We start from the raw sequence: 21280 nt of genomic DNA on the forward strand, positions 1-21280 counted from the left end.
TATTATCACATGTGGCAAGAGCTGAACTGTCTCGTCCCACTATCGGAACCAAAAGTGCGTCTCTGACGCGATAGGTTGAACACTCATCACCTACCACAAAAGTACAGTTTTGGTTAAAAAACATTGTTCAGAACAATTGTACAGTGTGAGTTATAGATTCAGGTGAAACTAATATGACTTAATCTGGCATAACTAATCGATTCATTAAACTATAATATTTTACAATCTAATTATCGTACAGGGTAACTAGGCTTAATGACCTAACAGTTCAAACTCCATGCGTAATGCAAGTACACCCAAGATTGATTGAGAAATAGTCTAATAATATTTCCAACAAAAATCACTTATGTTGCTCTAACCTGTTCCAGTGTGCAGTACATAGGCTATAGCTTAAAAAAGAGCGACACCTGTTGCGCCTGCAGTAGAGTGCGCATCTCTGGTCATTCCCTCGCGTAAAAGGCATGTCATTATTTAGTAATCAAATACTACCACCTTGTGGTTGAAATGCTTCCTCATAACCTTACCTAAAATAACCTACTTTTTATGTAGCGCTAACATGTCTCTTTGCCAATGCCACCTCGAAGCTTATGAGCCCAACGTAATATCAGCGTTCATTTGTTACGTTATATTACAGTTTTGACTATCATTCTCTAATGTATTCCATGATATCCCTTTATCATTGGTTTATTCGACTGATGAGGACCATGGTCGTGATGGATATGCTATGGCCTACATATGGGAGTCACTTGGGGGTCACTGCACTGGCAGTCACTCAAAGTTCAGAAATAACTGACCGAGCCCTTAAATTATAGTATGGGTGTCCAGGTTGAAGCGTCATGTGCTGCAGGCCTATGCCGAGTTAATATTAGTTGCAGGGTTGTCGAACTGCAGCTATTTCAGACGGGGGGTTGGTCTATTCTCATTGGATCCGTTGATTCCAAGAGTTTCTCATGAGGTACGAGTGGGAGGAGAATTTGAGGCAACGAGTGATATAAAAAACAATCCTCTTCTGTCCAGGGAAGACAAGAAAGTATAAATACCGCTGCTACTCCTAGTATTCAGTGGTGCTGCCGAGTGGTAGAACAGTCTTTTAGCTCCGCTATAATAGCAATGAAGATCACACAATTAAACTAAAAATAACAGACATTCTCGACACAGACTGACTATACAACATTGGATTTTTGTTACATTATATTGATGAAAAAATATTTTAGTTAAGGGGTCGCCAAGACTGAAAATAGCAGTGACTAAAGATTTTCTACCGACTACAGACACTATCAATTGACGAGTCCAGCTGCGTATGGGCTTGGTCCGGAATTTCGGTTGAAAGCTTGTCTTTGTTTTAATAGCTTTTTGAGTGCAATTTACGTTGCAGAAGATGTGTTCAAAACGGTGTTTCGTTTTACTAGTTCTGTGCGTAATAGACAAATCACTTTCGAAATTGTTTGAATCCGAGGAAATTGTACCTGTTCGGATAAATGGAAGAAGCAGCGGTCGTTTTTGGAAACGAAGTGAAGAACAGCCGAGGTTTAGACTCAGTGCCTTTGGCCGCGATTTCACTTTGAATTTAAGCCCGGATAACAGTTTCTTATCTCCTACACTGACAATTCAACGCATCAAAGCTAAAGATATCCACGCTTTACGCAGCGCCTCAGGTGCCCAGGGGAGACGCTCTGAAACTGAAACTGACTTTCACAACTTGATAAACAAGACTGAGCAGATAGAAAGAGATTTGAGAAGCTGTTTTTACTCGGGGACTGTGGACTCCAACCAAGATTCTGTTGTTGCGGTCAGTATCTGTTATGGCATCCTTGGATCGTTTGTTACAGACGGGGATGAGTATTTAATTGAGCCCAAAGTGCTCGGCTCAGGGAAAAGGGAGAGGTCCACTGAACAGTTACATTTTATCAAAAGAAGGACGCCCACAGAAGCACCAAATCACACTAAAACTGTCTTTGATCAACTGAGGGAGGAGAGTAATGTAAAAGCAGACAACGAACGTTTTCTGCATGAGAAAAAAGATCCTGAGAGACAATTACGAGGGAAACGCTTTGTATCAGCACCACGATTTATTGAGACGCTGGTGGTTGCAGACACGTCGATGACACATTTCTATGGAGATGAGATAAAGGTAGGATATATTCGAGTAATATAGCCCATGCTGATTCACTCATTTGATTGCATTTAACAAAAATGAAAGTGCCAGACTGTCACAATTCTATATTGATAATTTACTACATTATAATTGCAATGACACTTTCTTGCACACAAAAACTGGTTGAATCAAAGTTGTTTCCACATAATTTAACCCCCCCCCCCAAAAAAAAATCAATGTGATGACTGAATTAACGTGGAAAACTGAGTGAATTAACACAAAGTCAATGCAAGGGCCTTTCCTATTTTTTTCCACCCTACTTTTAACCTAAATCCAATGACATGGTGACATTTGCTGTTGATTTCACGTTTAATTCACTGTCAGTTGACAACTCAACGAAATGTAAATCAAAACTAGACGTTGAAACGACATCTGTACCCAGTGGGAAGTTTTCTTAACAGGCTAGTACAAGGTTTAAAATCAATCCAACTCCCAATGCGGAAACACCCACAATCAAATGCTTTAAAGAAGAAAAACTCATTTCTGTTTCAATTGAAATAATGCTAGGCTATATTTTGGATGCAGAAACAATGTTTCTGCTCTGTTATGCAATATTAGGCTCTCCACACTTGCTATTTATCTGATATGCATGGTGTAAACTAAGTTGGAGTAATGAGATAATAAAAATAAAAAATGAGTTCATATAGATTAATGATGGGATTGGGAAACATCTGATGAAGTCAGGCAGGAGAATCATGCTTTGGCAGTAATTTCGTTCCGCATTCTTTATGACTTAGCTGTGAGCATCACCATTTAAACAATGTTGGGGTCATGTAAATGATAAAGAGCATTTGACATTTTTAAGGATACTTCCTTTTTTTTGTATACAGTACCAATCAAAAGTTTGGACACCTACTCATTCAAGGGTTTTTCTTAATTTTTTACTATTTTCTACATTGTAAAATAATAGTAAAAATTAAGAACCTGGAATGAGTAGGTGTGTCCAAACATTTGACTGGTACTGTATGTGTTTAATTCCAGTCTTGCTGTTATTTCACTCACTTAGTTTTAGGATTTTAGCTTAAATCATCACCAATAGTGTTGCCTTGTAATCCTTTCTAATATCTAACTGCCTGTTGTCCTCCCTTGATCCAGCACTATATCCTGACCTTGGTCTCTGTGGCAGCCCAGCTTTACAAACATCCCAGTATCAAGAACCCTGTCCACATGGTGGTGGTGAAAATGGTGGTGGTGGAAGACGAGGAGGTTGGACCGCCACTCTCCAATAACGGGGGAGTCGCTCTGCGTAATTTCTGTGCCTGGCAACAACAGTTCAACCCGGCCAGCCAGAGGCATCCTGAGCACTACGACACTGCTCTGCTTTTTACCCGAGAGGTGAGCACTGCCTGCATCAATGTCACAGGTTTTTCCCCAACCACTTATTCCATAACCATCTTACCATATGGTTTGGAGAGTTAATGAAATAATGTCATATTTTATTATGTGATCTCTAATGAAACACAATTGCCTGTGTCAATGAATCAGATCGAATGAGCTTTGAAACATATAGGGCTGAAGGCTCTCCTATGAGCTATTTTTAGAATGGTTACAAATCAGCCTTGAGTGACGATGACATCCTTAAAATGGCCAGAGTATGGGTGTGATGTTGCTGCCCTGAATTTGACCTGCCAAAGAATGTGTGCCACATGTCTTGTCATAAGATAAACCAAAAACTTGAGACCTAAATTGGAAGTAGTTTGTACATGCGGTCTCCAGTGAGTGATGCTTCTACAAAACAAGGTGTACACATGCTGAGTTGAATTCAGCATGTCGCTCTAAGTCCAGATGTCCTTTGAATCATGTATGGTTGTGTCTTGTGGTTTGGGTCATATTCCCCAGGAAACATGTATCTCAGTTACAGAGAGCCATCCTGACATGTGAAGGGAAAGGCATGTTGTTGAAATACACTGCTCAAAAAAATAAAGGGAACACTTAAACAACACAATGTAACTCCAAGTCAATCACACTTCTGTGAAATCAAACTGTCCACTTAGGAAGCAACACTGATTGACAATACATTTCACATGCTGTTGTGCAAATGGAATAGACAACAGGTGGAAATTATAGGCATTTAGCAAGACACCCCCAATAAAGGAGTGGTTCTGCAGGGGGTGACCAGGCCACTTCTCAGTTCCTATGCTTCCTGGCTGATGTTTTGGTCACTTTTGAATGCTGGCGGTGCTTTTACTCTAGTGGTAGCATGAGACGGAGTCTACAACCCACACAAGTGGCTCAGGTAGTGCAGCACATCCAGGATGGCACATCAATGCGAGCTGTGGCAAAAAGGTTTGCTGTGTCTGTCAGCGTAGTGTCCAGAGCATGGAGGCGCTACCAGGAGATGTGGAGGAGGCCGTAGGAGGGCAACAACCCAGCAGCAGGACCGCTACCTCCACCTTTGTGCAATGAGGAGCAGGAGGAGCACTGCCAGAGCCCTGCAAAATGACCTCCAGCAGGCCACAAATGTGCATGTGTCTGTTTCTGACCGTTTAGCAGACTCCATGAGGGTGGTATGAGGGCCCGACGTCCACAGGTGGGGGTTGTGCTTACAGCCCAACACTGTGCAGGACGTTTGGCATTTGCCAGAGAACACCAAGATTGGCAAATTCGCCACTGGCACCCTGTGCTCTTCACAGATGAAAGCAGGTTCACACTGAGCACGTGACAGAGGTGACAGAGTCTGGAGATGCCGTGGAGAACGTTCTGCTGCCTGCAACATCCTCCAGCATGACCGGTTTGGCGGTGGGTCAGTCATGGTGTGTGGTTGCATTTCTTTGGGGGGCCGCACAGCCCTCCATGTGCTCGCCAGAGGTAGCCTGACTGCCATTAGGTACCGAGATGAGATCCTCAGACCCCTTGTGAGACCATATGCTGGTGCGGTTGGCCCTGGGCCCCCCCTAATGCAAGACAATGCTGTACCTCATGTGGCTGGAGTGTGTCAGCAGTTCCTGCAAGAGGAAGGCATTGATGCTATGGACTGGCCTGCCCGTTCCCCAGACCTGAATCCAATTGAGCACATCTGGGACATCATGTCTCGCTCCATCCACCAACTCCACGTTGCACCACAGACTGTCCAGGAGTTGGCGGATGCTTTAGTCCAGGTCTGGGAGGAGATCCCTCAGGAGACCGTCCGCCACCTCATCAGGAGCATGCCCAGGTGTTGTAGGGAGGTCATACAGGCACGTGGAGGCCACACACACTACTGAGCCTCATTTTGACCTGTTTTAAGGACGTTACATCAAAATTGGATCAGCCTGTGAGTGTGACTCCAAATCCAGACCTCCATGGGTTGATACATTTGATTTCCATTGATCATTTGTGATTTTGTTGTCAGCACATTCAACTATGTAAAGAAAAAAGTATTTAATAAGAATATTTCATTCATTCAGATCTAGGATGTGTTATTTTAGTGTTCCCTTTATTTTTTTGAGCAGTGTATATCTCTGATATCACACCTTTACTTTCCCCACATCATATATCTGCTTCTGTCTGCCAGGAATATTTATTTGCTTCATTTTATAATGGAAAAGGGGAGAGAAAAAACAACCAGGGACAAATACAAATGCTGTCTAAAGATTCACTGTTTGAAACTGCTGCTGTCTGTCTTCCAGGATATTTGTGGACATCAGAGTTGTGACACCCTAGGAGTTGCTGATGTGGGAACCATGTGCGATCCAAAAAGGAGTTGCTCTGTCATTGAGGACAATGGACTTCAAGCAGCCTTCACTGCTGCCCATGAACTTGGTATGACTTGGGCATTAAAAAATTAGACTTTCTCCAACTTCTATAGCGACCATATATAAAGATACTATAGGTCTACATACATTTTGCCTCTTGTCAAAAATGTTCCTCTATATGCACAGAAATATTGTCTACAAATAACGTAATTTGGACAGAAAGGGGCACACCCATGAGCCGAAAGATTATGCAAAAGTTTTAGCCTACAACTAATAATTGTGTGGTTTAAGGAGATAAGAACTTGATAAGATAGTCAACCCCCAAGCCTAATGTAGATCTAAACTATTAGTAACTTTACTTCCATAGCATACCTTAAATAGTTCAAATTTAATTTGAATGGGTTTTCAGGGTGCTTCTTTCGTCCCATGATCGGTACTGAATACTGATACAGTATTGTTCTCCTTTAGGCCATGTGCTGAGTATGCCTCACGACGACTCCAAGAATTGCGAGAGGATGTTTGGGAATCTAGGCGGCCATCACATGATGGCCCCTCTGTTCGTTCACCTCAACAAGACTTTCCCCTGGTCCCCTTGCAGCGCTCTCTACGTCACAGAGTTCTTTGACAACGGACACGGTATGTCATGCTGACAAACAACACTGACAACTCTGATGCAGGCAAATAAAACTTATTTGGTAACACTTCCTAGGAGGAAGTGACGTCAGAAGGCTGGACGTGAATGAAATCTGATATACATTTTAAAGACCGAATTAAAAATATATATATATATATTATTTAAATATTTGTTTTTATACTAGAGCCTTCTGTTTTTACTAGAGCCGTCTAGGTTAAACCACTCGTATGAGGGCCCAGTTTTCACTTCTCTATTTTCTTTTACAATATCTACCCAATTAAACTAAATATGGCCACTGAAAATACTCTTCCAGTAGGCTTATAACAAGTTTAAAAGCATTATACCTGCGGGCTTCACAAGTGTTCACAATGTTACCTAATTTCTCACCTCAGGTTTGCTTATATGCAAAAGACTCTCTGCAGTTGCAAAAAAATCTCAATATGGAGATACGGTGCATTCGGAAAGTATTCAGACCCCTTGATTTTTCCACATTTTGTTACGTTACAGACTTATTCAAAAAAATCCTCATAAATCTACACATAATACCCCATAATGACAAAACGAAAACAGGTATTTAGAAATGTTTGCAAAGATATGAAATATACAATTTACATAAAATACAGAATTTACATAAGTATTCAGACCCTTTGCTTTGAGACTCGAAATTGAGCTCAGGTGCATCCTGTTTCCATTGATCATCCTTGATGTTTCTACATCTTGATTGGAGTCCACCTGTGGTAAATTCAATTGATTAGACATGATTTGAAAAGGCACACCTGTCTATATAAGGTCCCACAGTTGACAGTGCAAGTCCGAGCAAAAACCAAACCATGAGGTTGAAGGAATTGTCCGTAGAGCTCCGAGAAAGGATTTTGTTGAGGCACAGATCTGGGGAAGGGTACCAAAACATTTCTGCAGAATTGAAGTTCCCCAAGAACACTGGCCTCCATCATTCTTAAATGGAAGAAGTTTGGAACCACCAAGACTCTTCCTAGAGCTGGCCGCCTGGCCAAACTGAGCAATCGCGGGAGAAGGGCCTTGGTCAGGGAGGTGACACTCTGACAGAGCTATAGAGTTCCTCTGTGGATATGGGAGAACCTTCCAGAAGGACAACCATCTCTGCAGCACTCCACTAAATCAGGTCTTTATGGTATGGCCTTTTTAGAAATGTCTAAAAATCAGTTTTTGCTTTGTCATTATGGGGTACTGTGCATAGATTTGAGAAGGAAAAACAGCCATTTTAATCAATTTTAGAATAAGGCTGTAACGTAACAAAATGTGAAAAGTCAAGGGATCGGAATACTGAATGCACTGTACATTGGAGACGTCATAAGGAAATTAGAGATTGGCTGCCAGGTTGTTTGTGGTTACTACTTGAAATTGGGAGTGAATGGCAATGTGTTTTAAAAAAAATATATATATTTGTAACATTTAATCAAGCCCTTCCTTTCCTCTGAGTCATACATACAGAGAAGGTTTTGTTTCTCACTAGCCAAAAGTAACAGCTGTTACAAGCAAATGTTCTTTATCAGTTAGTCAGTGATTCCAAAGAGAGCGTAAGTGGCTAAAAATGTGGTCTGATCACTGGGTCAAGAACACATCACACTAAAGCTCATTGAACATTTCTACAAATAAACTCAGCAAAAAAAGAAATGTCCCTTTTTCAGGATCCTGTCTTTCAAAGATAATTTGTAAAAATCCAAATAACTTCACAGATCTTCATTGTAAAGGGTTTAAACACTGTTTCCCATGCTTGTTCAATGAACCATAAACAATTAATGAACATGCACCTGTGGAACGGTCGTTAAGACACTAACAGCTTAGACGGTAGGCAATTAAGGTCACAGTTATGAACACTTAGGACACTAAAGAGGCCTTTCTACTGACTCTGAAAAACACCAAAAGAAAGATGCCCAGGGTCCCTGCTCATCTGTGTGAACGTGCTTTAGGCATGCTGCAGGAGACATGAGGACTGAAGATGTGGCCAGGGCAATAAATTGCAATGTCCGTACTGTGAGATGCCTAAGACAGCACTACACAGAGACAGGACAGACAGCTGATCGTCCTCGCAGTGACAGACCACGTGTAACAACACCTGCACAGGATTGGTAGATCCTAACATCACACCTATGGGACAGGTACAGGATGGCAACAACTGCCCGAGTTACACCAGGAATGCACAATCCCTCCATCAGTGCTGAGACTGTCCGCAATAGGCTGAGAGAGGCTGAACTGAGGGCTTGTAGGCCTGTTGTAGTAAGGCAGGTCCTCACCAGACCTCACTGCAACAATGTCTCCTATGGGCACAAACCCATCGTCGCTGGACCAGACAGGACAGGCAAAAAGTGCTCTTCACTGACGAGTTGCGGTTTTGTCTCACCAGGGGTGATGGTCGGATTCGCGTTTGTCGAATGATTGAGCATTACACTGAGGCCTGTACTCTGGAGCGAGATCGATTTGGATGTGGAGGGTCCACCATGGTCTTGGGCGGTGTGTCACAGCTTCATCGGACTGAGCTTATTGTCATTGCAGGGAATCTCAACACTGTGCGTTACAGGGAAGACATCATCTTCCCTCATGTGGTACCCTTCCTGCAGGCTCATCCTGACATGACTCTCCAGCATGACAATGCCACCAGCCATACTGCTTGTTCTGTGCGTGATTTCCTGCAAGACTGGAATGTCAGTGTTCTGCCATGGCCAGTGAAGAGCCTGGATTTCAATCCCATTGAGCACGTATGGGACCTGTTGGATTGAAGGGTGAGGGCTAGGGCCATTTCCCCCCAGAAATGTCCGGGAACTTGCAGGTGCCTATGCGGAAGAGAGGGGTAACATCTCACAGCAAATCTGGTGCAGTCCATGAGGAGGAGATGCACTGCAGTACATAATGCAGCTGGTGGCCACACCAGATACAGACTGTTACTTTGGATTTTAACCCTCCCTTTGTTCAGGGACGCATTAATAAATTTATGTTAGTCACACGTCTTTGGTACTTGTTCAGTTTGTCTCAGTTGTTGAATCTTGTTCTGTTCATAAAAATATTTACATATGTAAAGTTTGCTGAAAATAAACACAGTTGACAGTGAGAGGATGTTTATTTTCTTGCTGAGTTTAGGTAATCATGGGTTTGAGAAGCTTCAACTGTTCAGAATGTGTCTGTGAGAAGACTCCAACAAAGTCAGCTTCTGTCACTGTCAAATCTCCACATTATACAACCTTCAGATTTTTTAAAACAGAACTCTTGTGTGTTGAATCACAGGCGACTGCCTCTTGGATCCACCGGAGAGCATCTTACCGTTACCCAGTGTACTTCCAGGCACCACATACGGCCTCGACCGCCAGTGCCAGCAGATGTTTGGGGAGGAGTTTGTGCACTGCCCCAACACCTCTGACAGTGACGTCTGCAGCCAGCTGTGGTGCCGGGAGGAGGGCAAGCCCCACTGCACCACCAGAAACGGCAGCCTCCACTGGGCAGATGGCACCACGTGCGCCACCAACAAGAGCTGTCTGCACGGTGCATGCATGGCAGCCCACGAGGTCACACAGCCAAAGGTAAGCCCTAGTTTTTCTCAGAAAAGGGGGGAGAAAAAAAATCCCCCATATTTGGTCTTGTAGTATTGCATTTACCAACACTGGCTCAGAATGCCTTGTTAGTTACTGTATGTGTATTAATTTATCTGTGATAGAGTATTTCCTTCCTGCGTTGTAAGGAAGACCGTACTTTTGAGAGTACAAGCTCTTTAGCATGTCAATAAATTGGATTTATAAACTGACATGCTGTCAGTAAATATACTTTTTTCTCACCCACTAATAAAAGCTTGTGAAAACACACACATGAACACACACAGTTTAGTATTGCCAAGGGCGCAACGGGTTCTGCAAGTGGTGACACACAGGGCAGGAATGTGGTAGACAGCAGAAGCGTGCCACACTGACGGACAGATTTACCCAAGTCATGGCATGCCAAGAGACGCTGATGTCTCAGCCTAGAGTGTGGTTGAGTTGGACGGCTCATGTTATCATGGCACTCAGTACTCAATCTGTTACGTTTTGGCTTTACCACAGGTGGTTGTGGATGGTGGCTGGGGCGCTTGGGGGCCATGGCAACAGTGCTCCAGGACATGTGGGGGGGGTGTGGAGTTCTCCTACAGGGAGTGCACAGATCCCGTGCCCCAGAACGGCGGCAAATACTGCGAGGGCCAGAGAGTTCAGTACCAGTCTTGCAACACTCAGGCGTGTGAGGATAATGATGGTAAGCCATACTTGCGCTATAGCGTTTCACTTTTTTATATAGTGGTGAGCTATAGTGACGTTTGTAACCTAGGTTTTTCAATAAATGTCTCTGCTTTGATATTAGTTCGATGGATTATTAATTTTTTTGCCTTGTCATTTTCTCCAACATTAGCGAAGAGTTTTAGAGAGGAGCAGTGTGAGAAGTACAACACCTTAAACTATTTGGACATTCTGGGGAACATGAAGCAATGGATTCCAAAGTACGCTGGTGTGTCGCCCCGGGACAGGTGTAAACTCTTCTGCCGGGCCAAAGGCAGCAGTGAATTCAAAGTCTTTGAAGCCAAGGTATGTTGACTAAAAGTCATCTGTAGAAAGTTAGCCACTGTAAATAAATACTTTTACAGCTTGCCTTCACTGTTTGGTGAATCACAGTGTTTAGTCAATTGAGACTTCGACTGTGCATTTGTGGTCCATAGGTTGTCGACGGCACCACATGTGGTCCCGACACTACGTCTGTCTGTGTACAAGGCCAATGTGTCAAGGCAGGCTGTGACAAAGAGATCGGCTCCAACAAGAGGCTTGACAAGTGTGGCTTGTGTGGTGGGGATGGCCTCAGTTGCAGGAAGATCACTGGTTCACACAACAAAGCCACGTGAGTACACCTAAATATTCCAATTACATTTCTGGTAACAAGCATGTATGACCCTAATAGCTATTATGATCCAGACTAAATAATAGGCATATTTAGAAAGTATTATTGGTTGATAGTCTTTTGTGCTGCTGATGTGATTACAGCTGTAATGAAACATTTAGCTTCTTTCTTTCAGTTACGGATACAGCGACATTGTGACCATTCCTGTCGGGGCTACCAATATTGACATCAAACAGCGTAGCCATAGAAACATCAAACACGATGGAAACTACCTGGCGGTCAAGCGAGAGAGCGGTGGCTACATACTGAATGGTAACTTCTCTGTGTCCACGGTGGAGCAGGATATCCCTGTTCTCGGGGCTGTGCTGAAGTACAGTGGCTCATCCACCACCTTGGAGAGAATCCAGAGCTTCAGACAACTGAGGGAGGCCATCACCATCCAGTTGCTGGCCACTGCTGGGGAGGCATCTCCACCCAAGGTCAAATACACATTCTTTATCCCCAAAGATGTGTCTTTCACTAAATCCAAAGAGAGAAAGGCTTCGTTGCATATGATCCAGGCTTTCGGTGTGCCCCAGTGGCGTTTGGGCGAATGGTCAGAGTGTTCCAAGAGTTGCGGCTCTGGGTGGTCCCGAAGGAACGTCGAATGCAGAGACAACGCTGGTTTCCATTCCAATACCTGCGATAAGGACCTGAAACCCACAGATATCAGACCCTGTGCTGATCTGCCGTGCCCCATCTGGCAAATGGGGCCTTGGTCGTCCTGTTCACAAACTTGTGGCCAGGGGGAACGCCGACGCAGTGTTGTCTGTATAGACTACACCGGCAAGACTGTCGAGTCGGAGAAGTGCGACACCAATAAGCAACCCGCGCCAGTGTCGGGAGAGTGTGTTTACCAAATGTGCTAGCGAGGAGCCATGGAGATAGAGAACTTTGGTAGGGGTAGTGTAGTGGACCCTTAACCACTCCGACCCGACCGTGCTTTAGAGAAAAGCAGGGAAACCCTAGTTAGGAAATTAAGAGTGCACTAACTAACCCGGACAGGTTCAGGGCACTGGCCTGTGACTTTGTTTTACAACCACTAGAGAAGTTTCAACCAATAGAGATCTACCTCAGGATGTACATGTTTTGATAAAATAGACAAAGGTACTGTGTGCAACTTATTATTCTCTCCGAAAAGCTATTACTTTGCAGAAAACCTACTGACAAACACCATTGCGGTTAAATATACCTCAATTTTCCAGCATATAACCCAGAACTATACAGTCAGAGACTCCGAGCCAATAAATGACCTGGGCAAATAAAGTTAGTCTGAAGGCATACTATTTGTACCATAACATGTGACATTACCATTGCAAAACAACTACTTAGTGCTTATTATTTAGAGTAAAATGGGTTTGTGTACGCATTTGTTTAGGTACACAATATGGAAAAAATTGTAAAATACCTACTTTATTTGTGGTTTGCTCTTTTGTTTCATTTCCTTTGAATTTTTTATTTTTTCTAAATGTGAGATTGTGTTACTGCCTGTAAAAAAAGATATCTGCTATCTTATTGATTAATGATATGTGGTACTGATATGCTTACAGATAAATGTTAATTCTCCCATTATCATTCAAATCATACAGGTGATTAGGTCTTCTATTAACTAATCTCTCATGGACAGACTACGTAACATAATCTGACGCAATTACGATTTTAGTTCTGGGCTTCCGAGATTAGACGTTGACAGACACTAAATAGAAGAATGTACTTTGTAACAAAAAAGCAACCAGCATAGTTAGTAGTAAGAATGAACCAGACATTTTAGTGTTCATTAAAAAATACTTTAGTTTGAGTTTACACTTTCTTTGTGTAAAATGTTATTTAGCATAGACAATGGTCAGGAATCTGATCTGAGGCAAAAGTGTAACAGGGGACTTTTCCTCTGTTCTGCACCTTTTTTTATGTAGTGTTTTAAAGAAATTCTATGGCTACAGAGAATTGGAAGTACACCCAAATTCATTATAAACATGTGTAAAATATGATCTATTTGCATAAAGAACAACTCCTTTGTAATCATTTCATAGTTGTGTTTTAAAATGTTATTATTCATAATGCGAAGAATGCTCTATTGTTTGTCAGATGTCTATGTATATGTTTGATTTCTCATTCCAGTTTTGTATGTCATAAAACAAAGGCAATATGATATACCTTCAGTGAAGGACCATAATACTATATTATTATTATTGTAGCTATCTTTTTTAAAGCTATTTATTTTTGTAAAGTTTTTACCTTGGACATGAAATTATAACATTTTCAGATGCTGCTGTCTTTGAGATTTATGTCTACAATAAAATGGTAAAATACATCACATTTTACTATATGCTGTAAGCATTGAGTGTCTTGTTTTTACCCGTTTGGAAAGTTAATGACCGACTTTAGCTATGTTTGGCCTACATCAGGCCTGCTTCTCCTTCCACTGCAGTCTGCTGATTAAACACAGAGAATAAAAATATGGGCAAACTACACACATTGTTCAATCTTCTCATTAGATGGGCATTGTCACGGATTACCCCGGTACTGCTGCTCTTTCTGTGCACCAGTTCCGGAGATCTATGTCACCGGCCTCTAGGCGTCACTGAACTGTCTCATTACGCACACCTGATTCCATTTTCCCTGGTTAGTAATTCTATATATGTGCACTCTTCACCGTTGTCTTGTCGGTTATTGTTCCCATGTCCGTTGGTCTGTGAGTACCTGTGCTTTATTTCGGCTTTCGTGCTGCGTGTATTGTGCACTTGTTATTACGGGTCTTGTCCTGTGTAGTGTATTGCGGGTCTCGTCCAGTGTATTTATTAGAGGTTTTACCTCGCTCTTGTTTGGGTTACATCCCTGTGTTTTTGTATACGTGTTTCTTTTGGGCTTCGTCCCTGTGCCTTTCATGGCATGTTGTATTTTTGGGTGGAGTATTAAAACACCCTATTACGTATTCCTGCGCCTGTCTCCAATCCTTTATACAATATGACAGACATACACATCAGACAATGAAAGTATGTTTTAAATTATCCTTGGTCCATAATTTCTGTTCATCTGGCTAGCATTTATGGGTTTATTGTATTACATGAAAACATCTTGATCAGTTAGCTTTGAGGTACCGTAGTCAATATGAAAGGAGCTATTTGACAGCATGATCCTCATCCAAACAGAAGAATTCAGAGGATAATGGACTATCCCTAGTATCATCCACTAGAATGGTCCAGAATTGTGTCTGCAGACTCTTGACCAAAGTATAACAATAACATATTCAGAGATTAACCTGCAGCTGTGCCTGCAGAAATTATAGCTAATTGCTTTGGATACATGACAAATCAAATGCAAAAGAAATTCCATTGTCATTTCCACACAACGTTTTTTGGGCACAGCTGATGGATTCTGCTCATGTATTCTTAGGGTAATTCAATGGGATGCTAATAGGCTTCCCACTGGGCACACTGGTTGAATCAACGTTGTTTCCATGTCATTTCAATGAAATTATGTTGAACCAACATGAAATAGAGGTTGAATTGATTCTTGTGCCCAGTGGGTTGACTACATAATACGATGGGGTAAGAAAATAAGTGTTTCTAGTGGCCTAGTAGGCTACAAAGCAACCTCTTCAACGGGTTTGGACCTCTTGGTGTTAAGGTGTTGGACTGACGGAGACCCGTGTTCAAGTCCCAGTTGGGCTACTGGTTAAGGGCCTTACACGCAGGGAGCTGCAAACCCTCTCAAAGCCACCTACAGTTTATGAAAAATCTTAAACTGTAACAGGACAATGTGGAGAGGGAGAGTGAGCTGTAACGGGCTTGATCCATGGATCCTGCGATGCAAAGGTGCCAACACTACTCCCTGCGCCACAAAAGCCTGGGCCTCCCCTCATGAAAAAGTACTACTGAATTACTACAACCTATTTGTGCAGTAGTGTCTATGTAACAACTTGGAGGAATTGTGTAGTGAATGTGTAATTTATGCACTACTCAAGATACACAAGTAGTGTTCAGTAGGAAAACAGTAGTGTTTCCAGTAGTAATCAGGTAAAGATTTTTACTACTTGATGTTGGTAGTAAATAAGTAGCCAAAACACTACAGCTTCCACACACAGACTTTTAAATAGTGATCAGTAGAGCTCGGGGATTCCTGTGCACACATGACCACAGAAGACAAAACCAGAAGTAGTTGGTTGTTCAAATCAAATTGTATTGTCACATACATGTTTAGCAGATGTTATTGTGGGTATAGCGAAATGCTTGTGTTTCTAGCTCTAATAGTGCAGTAATATCAAATAAGTAAAATCTAACCATTTCACAACAGTACACACATCTAAACGTAAAATAATGGAATTAAGAATATATAAATATATGGAGCAATGTCAGAGCGGCATAGACTAAGACATAGTAGAATAGAATACAGTATATACATGAGATGATTAATGCAAAATATGTAAATGTTATTAAAGTGACTAGTTTTCCCATTTATTAAAGTGGCCAGTGACTCCATGTCTATGTATATAGGGCCTCAGCCTGTAAGGTGCAGGGTTGAGTAACCGGGTGGTAGCCGGCTAGTGAAGGCTCCCAAACAGTCTTGAAGGCCTTGAGATAGAAGTTGTTTTTCAGGTTTCTCGCTCTGTGTTTCCTACTTTCACAACCTGGGGGCGGCCCGTCAGGAAGTCCAGGACCCAGTTGCACAGGGCGGGGTTCAAACCCAGGGCCCCAAGCTTATTGATGAGCTTGGAGGGTACTACGGTGTTGAAGGCTGAGCTATAGTCAAAGAACAGCATTTTGATGTGGGTATTCCTCTTGTCCAGATGGGATAAGACAGTGTGCAGTGTGATGGCGATTGCATCGTCTGTGGATCTATTGGGGCGGTAAGAAAATTGAAGTGGGTCTAGGGTGTCAGGTAAGGCAGAGGTGATATGATCCTTAACTAGCCTCTCAAAGCACTTCATGATCACAGAAGTGAGTGCTATGGGGCGATAGTCATTAGTTCAGTTACCTTTGTTCCTGTACACAAGAAAGCAATGGTTGACATCTTGAAGCAAATGGGGACAGCAGACTAGGATAAGGAGAGATTGAATATGTCTGTAAACACTCCAGCCAGCTGGTCTGCCATGCTCTGAGGCCGTCTGGACCGGCAGCCTTGCGATGGTTAATTTGCTTAAATGTCTTACCCACGTCGGCCACGGAGAACGAGAGCCAGGGCAATTGAACTTATCCCAGAGGCTGCTCCATGTCACCGGCGGCGGAGAATAGGTAACCGGAGTGGACTTATAGTACGACTCAGGAGGTGGGCACACCATCTACCACTTCAGAGTATATTACTTGCTAATGTTCAGTCTCTGGACAATAAAGCAGACAAGCTCAGGGTGAGGATCTCCTTCCAGAGAGACATCAGGGACTGTAACATACTCTGTTTCACGGAATCTTGACTCTCTCTGGATATACTGTCCCCGTCCATACAGCATCGCGCAGACAGAAATAAAGAACTCTCTGGGAATAAGAAAGGCAGGGGTATATGTTTCATGATTAACTACTCATGGTGTGATTGTGATAACATACAGAAACTCAAGTCCTTTTGTTCAACTGACTTAGAATACTGCGACTTTAACCAAAGAGAATTCTCTAGAGAGGTAATACGGTTGGCATTTGATTGTGAGGTATTCTAAGTCAGGTGAACAAAAGGACTTGAGTTTCTGTATGTTATCATAATCCAAGTTTTACTACATCAAATAGATTGCTAGCCAAAACTATCTTAGCCGTTAGCCATTGTCATAGAGATGTATTGTGTTTAGTCTAGCGGTTTGCTAGTCCCATTGAAATTTAGCTATGTAGCCTGTTTTCGTTACGCTAGCTAATAAGTATGAGTGTTTGTAAGCAAACGTACAGTATATTCATAGTAGTATACTTACCTTTTCTACTTATTTTGACCTCTTCCCAAGGAGGCCCTCGCCATTGTTGGTAAGATTAACATTGTTTATCAAATGTTTTTGTTTTGTCTTATGTGACCCGTTAGCAGATGATTAATAATGGCTTAGAATTGGCTGTCTCTTGTGCTTGTCTTTATTTTCTAAAAGGTTATGTGGTGGAGAAACAAAAAAGAGTATCTGAAGATACAGTGCATTCGGAAAATATTCAGACCCTTTGACTTTTTCCACATTTTGTTACTTTACAGCCTTATTCTAAAATTAATTAAATTGTTTGTTTTCCTTCATCAATCTACACACAATACCTCATAATGACAAAGCAAAAACAGGTTTATAGAACTTTTTACAAATGTATTAAAAATAAAAAACTGATCACGTTTACATAAGCATTCAGACCCTTTACTCAGTACTTTGTTGAAGCACTTTTGCCAGCGATTACAGCCTCAAGTCTTCTTGGGTATGACACTACAAGCTTGGCACACTGGTATTTGGGGAGTTTCTCCCATTCTTCTCTGCAGATCCTATCAAGCTCTGGCAGGTTGGATGGGAAGCATCGGCCAGCTCAAGGAAGAGTCTTGGTGGTTCCAAACTTCTTCCATTTAAGAATGATGGAGGCCAATGTGTTATTGGGGAACTTCAATTCTGCAGAAATGTTTTGGTACCCTTCCCCAGATCTGTGCTTCGACACAATCCTGTCTCAAATCTCTACGGACAATTCATTCGACCTCATGGCTTGGTTTTTGCTCTGACATGCACTGTCAACTGTGGGACCTTATATAGACAGGTGTGCCTTTCCAAATAATTTCCAATCAATTGAATTTACCACAGGTGGACTCCAATAAAGTTGTAGAAACATCTCAAGGAAAATAAATGGAAACAGGATGCACCTGAGCTCAATTTAGAGTCTCATAGCAAAGTGTCTGAATACTTATGTAAATCAGGTATTTGTTTATTTTTAAAAAATCTAAAAAGCTGTTTTCACTTTGTCATTATGGGGTACAGTGTGTAGATTGATGAGGAAAAAACAATTTAAGGCTGCAACATAACAATGTGGAAAAAGTCAAGGGGTCTGAATACTTTACTGATGCACTGTAGTTACAGTGCCTTGCGAAAATATTCGGCCCCCTTGAACTTTGCGACCTTTTGCCACATTTCAGGCTTCAAACATAAATATATAAAACTGTATTTTTTTGTGAAGAATCAACAACAAGTGGGACACAATCATGAAGTGGAACAACATTTATTGGATATTTCAAACTTTTTTAACAAATCAAAAACTGAAAAATTGGGCGTGCAAAATTATTCAGCCCCTTTACTTTCAGTGCAGCAAACTCTCTCCAGAATTTCAGTGAGGATCTCTGAATGATCCAATGTTGACCTAAATGACTAATGATGATAAATACAATCCACCTGTGTGTAATCAAGTCTCCGTATAAATGCACCTGCACTGTGATAGTCTCAGAGGTCCGTTAAAAGCGCAGAGAGCATCATGAAGAACAAGGAACACACCAGGCAGGTCCGAGATACTGTTGTGAAGAAGTTTAAAGCCGGATTTTGATACAAAAAGATTTCCCAAGCTTTAAACATCCCAAGGAGCACTGTGCAAGCGATAATATTGAAATGGAAGGAGTATCAGACCACTGCAAATCTACCAAGACCTGGCCGTCCCTCTAAACTTTCAGCTCATACAAGGAGAAGACTGACCAGAGATGCAGCCAAGAAGCCCATGATCACTCTGGATGAACTGCAGAGATCTACAGCTGAGGTGGGAGACTCTGTCCATAGGACAACAATCAGTCGTATATTGCACAAATCTGGCCTTTATGGAAGAGTGGCAAGAAGAAAGCCATTTCTTAAAGATATCCATAAAAAGTGTCGTTTAAAGTTTGCCACAAGCCACCTGGGAGACACACCAAACATGTGGAAGAAGGTGCTCTGGTCAGATGAAACCAAAATTGAACTTTTTGGCAACAATGCAAAACGTTATGTTTGGCGTAAAAGCAACACAGCTGAACACACCATCCGCCCTGTCAAACATGGTGGTGGCAGCATCATGGTTTAGGCCTGCTTTTCTTCAGCAGGGACAGGGAAGATGGTTAAAATTGATGGGAAGATGGATGGAGCCAAATACAGGACCATTCTGGAAGAAAACCTGATGGAGTCTGCAAAAGACCTGAGACTGGGACAGAGATTTGTCTTCCAACAAGACAATGATCCAAAACATAAAGCAAAATCTACAATGGAATGGTTCAAGAATAAACATATCCAGGTGTTAGAATGGCCAAGTCAAAGTCCAGACCTGAATCCAATCGAGAATCTGTGGAAAGAACTGAAAACTGCTGTTCACAAATGCTCATCCAACCTCACTGAGCTCGAGCTGTTTTGCAAGGAATGGGAAAAAATTTCAGTCTCTCGATGTGCAAAACTGATAGAGACATACCCCAAGCGACTTACAGCTGTAATCGCAGCAAAAGGTGGCGCTACAAAGTATTAACTTAAGGGGGCTGAATAATTTTGCACGCCCAATTTTTCAGTTTTTGATTTGTTAAAAAAGTTTGAAATATCCAATAAATGTCGTTCCACTTCATGATTGTGTCCCACTTGTTGTTGATTCTTCACAAAAAATACATTTTTATATCTTTATGTTTGAAGCCTGAAATGTGGCAAAAGGTTGCAAAGTTCAAGGGGGCCGAATACTTTCGCAAGGCACTGTAAGTCAAAGCTGAATGAAGACAAGGCATCAAAGGGATTAATAAAAAAGTATAAATTGTCACGCCCTTATCTTCTCCATTATCCTGTGTACTTATACCTGTGTTTTGTTTGTCTTTTGCCACGTCGTCTTGTTTGTCAAGCTTACCAGCGTTCGTCCTGTCAGCTCCTGTCTTTTTCCCTGCCTCTCTTTTTCTCTTCCTCCTGGTTTTTGACCCTTGCCTGTCCTGCACTTGTACCCGCCCACCTGACCACTCTGCCCATCCCAGACCCTGCCTGCTGTCCTGTACCTTTGCTCCCCCTCTGGATTACTGAACTCTGTCTGACCCCAAGCCTGCCTACCTTGACCTGTCATTTGCCTGCCCCTGGTGTTACAATAAACATTGTTACTTCACACAGTCTGCACTTGGGTCTCACCTTGATTCCTGATCAAAAATACCTAATTTTATATGTAATTAATTTGTTTAAAAAAAAAAATGCAATTAAGTTTATAAAAGCGTATTATTATTTGTTTGATTATATAACTACAGTTAGAAACTTGAGGAAATAACATGTGCACTAGTCTTGTAGTGAAATAAGATGTGAATTTTGAATAGGAAAACAGTAAATGTGTCAGTTTTCAATGGCAGTTTTCAAAAGGGTTAATGTAGAACATTTAAAAAGGAGCAGAAGCAACTCAGTAGTGATCAGCAGTTACATGTCACTACACACATTGATAGCAGTAGTAATTCAATCAGGATTGAGTAGGCATTCAGCAGTCATCTGTAAGCATTGTGTAGTGATTCAATAGAACATGTATAGGAATGTGTGGGTTTTAAGTAGTAGATCCCCCTCAGTGGTTCCACAGTAGTAATACTTATTTTGTGATGAGTATGAAATGAACGTCCCAATTTATCACTCATTACTACACAAATCACTACTGGTTTACTACACATCTCAATAGCAATCAAGTAGTAAAACCATTAGGTTTTGTGTAGAAATTGTGTAGTAATGATGAAAAGTAATTAAGTAGTACTTACACCATTGCCCTCACTCTGAGTGTTCTCGCATTCACACCAAACTCCAAATGCTAATAGCCAAACTCCAACATGACCATCCCACCGCAGCCCACCAACGTAACTAGTCAGATAGAGAGAGAGGTGTAGGCCTAGTATGGGAACGATCCATGTGGTGCCATAAGTGAGAGCACTAATCCTGAGCCAGCGGCACAAAAGCACAGGCATTGGGTGAACGTGGTTAAAACAAACCAACAAGAGCTCCCATAGGATAGTTAACTAATCATG

At 42.0% G+C, this 21280-nt stretch overlaps 1 protein-coding gene across 1 annotated transcript; it reads left to right on the plus strand.

The window, feature by feature from the left end:
* The first annotated feature begins 1018 nt into the window (after positions 1–1018).
* LOC139385555 (A disintegrin and metalloproteinase with thrombospondin motifs 8-like) lies at positions 1019–13720 on the plus strand. The gene is made up of 9 exons (XM_071130724.1): positions 1019–2131; positions 3251–3490; positions 5764–5896; positions 6298–6465; positions 9722–10014; positions 10528–10714; positions 10868–11040; positions 11172–11347; positions 11523–13720. Exons 1-9 carry the CDS (start codon positions 1379–1381, stop codon positions 12253–12255), a joined length of 2856 nt encoding a protein of 951 aa, XP_070986825.1. The 5' UTR covers positions 1019–1378; the 3' UTR covers positions 12256–13720.
* The last annotated feature ends 7560 nt before the right edge of the window (positions 13721–21280 follow it).

The sequence above is a fragment of the Oncorhynchus clarkii genome, chromosome 27 (assembly GCF_045791955.1).
Source record: "Oncorhynchus clarkii lewisi isolate Uvic-CL-2024 chromosome 27, UVic_Ocla_1.0, whole genome shotgun sequence".
NCBI classification, from domain to species: domain Eukaryota; kingdom Metazoa; phylum Chordata; class Actinopteri; order Salmoniformes; family Salmonidae; genus Oncorhynchus; species Oncorhynchus clarkii.

Coding starts and splice junctions, on each gene's coding strand:
- LOC139385555 (XM_071130724.1), top strand. CDS start 1,379: ATGTGTTCAAAACGGTGTTTCGTTTTACTAGTTCTGTGCGTAATAGAC. Junction 5,897..6,297: donor CACTGCTGCCCATGAACTTG/GTATGACTTGGG, acceptor GTTCTCCTTTAG/GCCATGTGCTGAGTATGCCT. Junction 11,041..11,171: donor TCAAAGTCTTTGAAGCCAAG/GTATGTTGACTA, acceptor TGTGGTCCATAG/GTTGTCGACGGCACCACATG.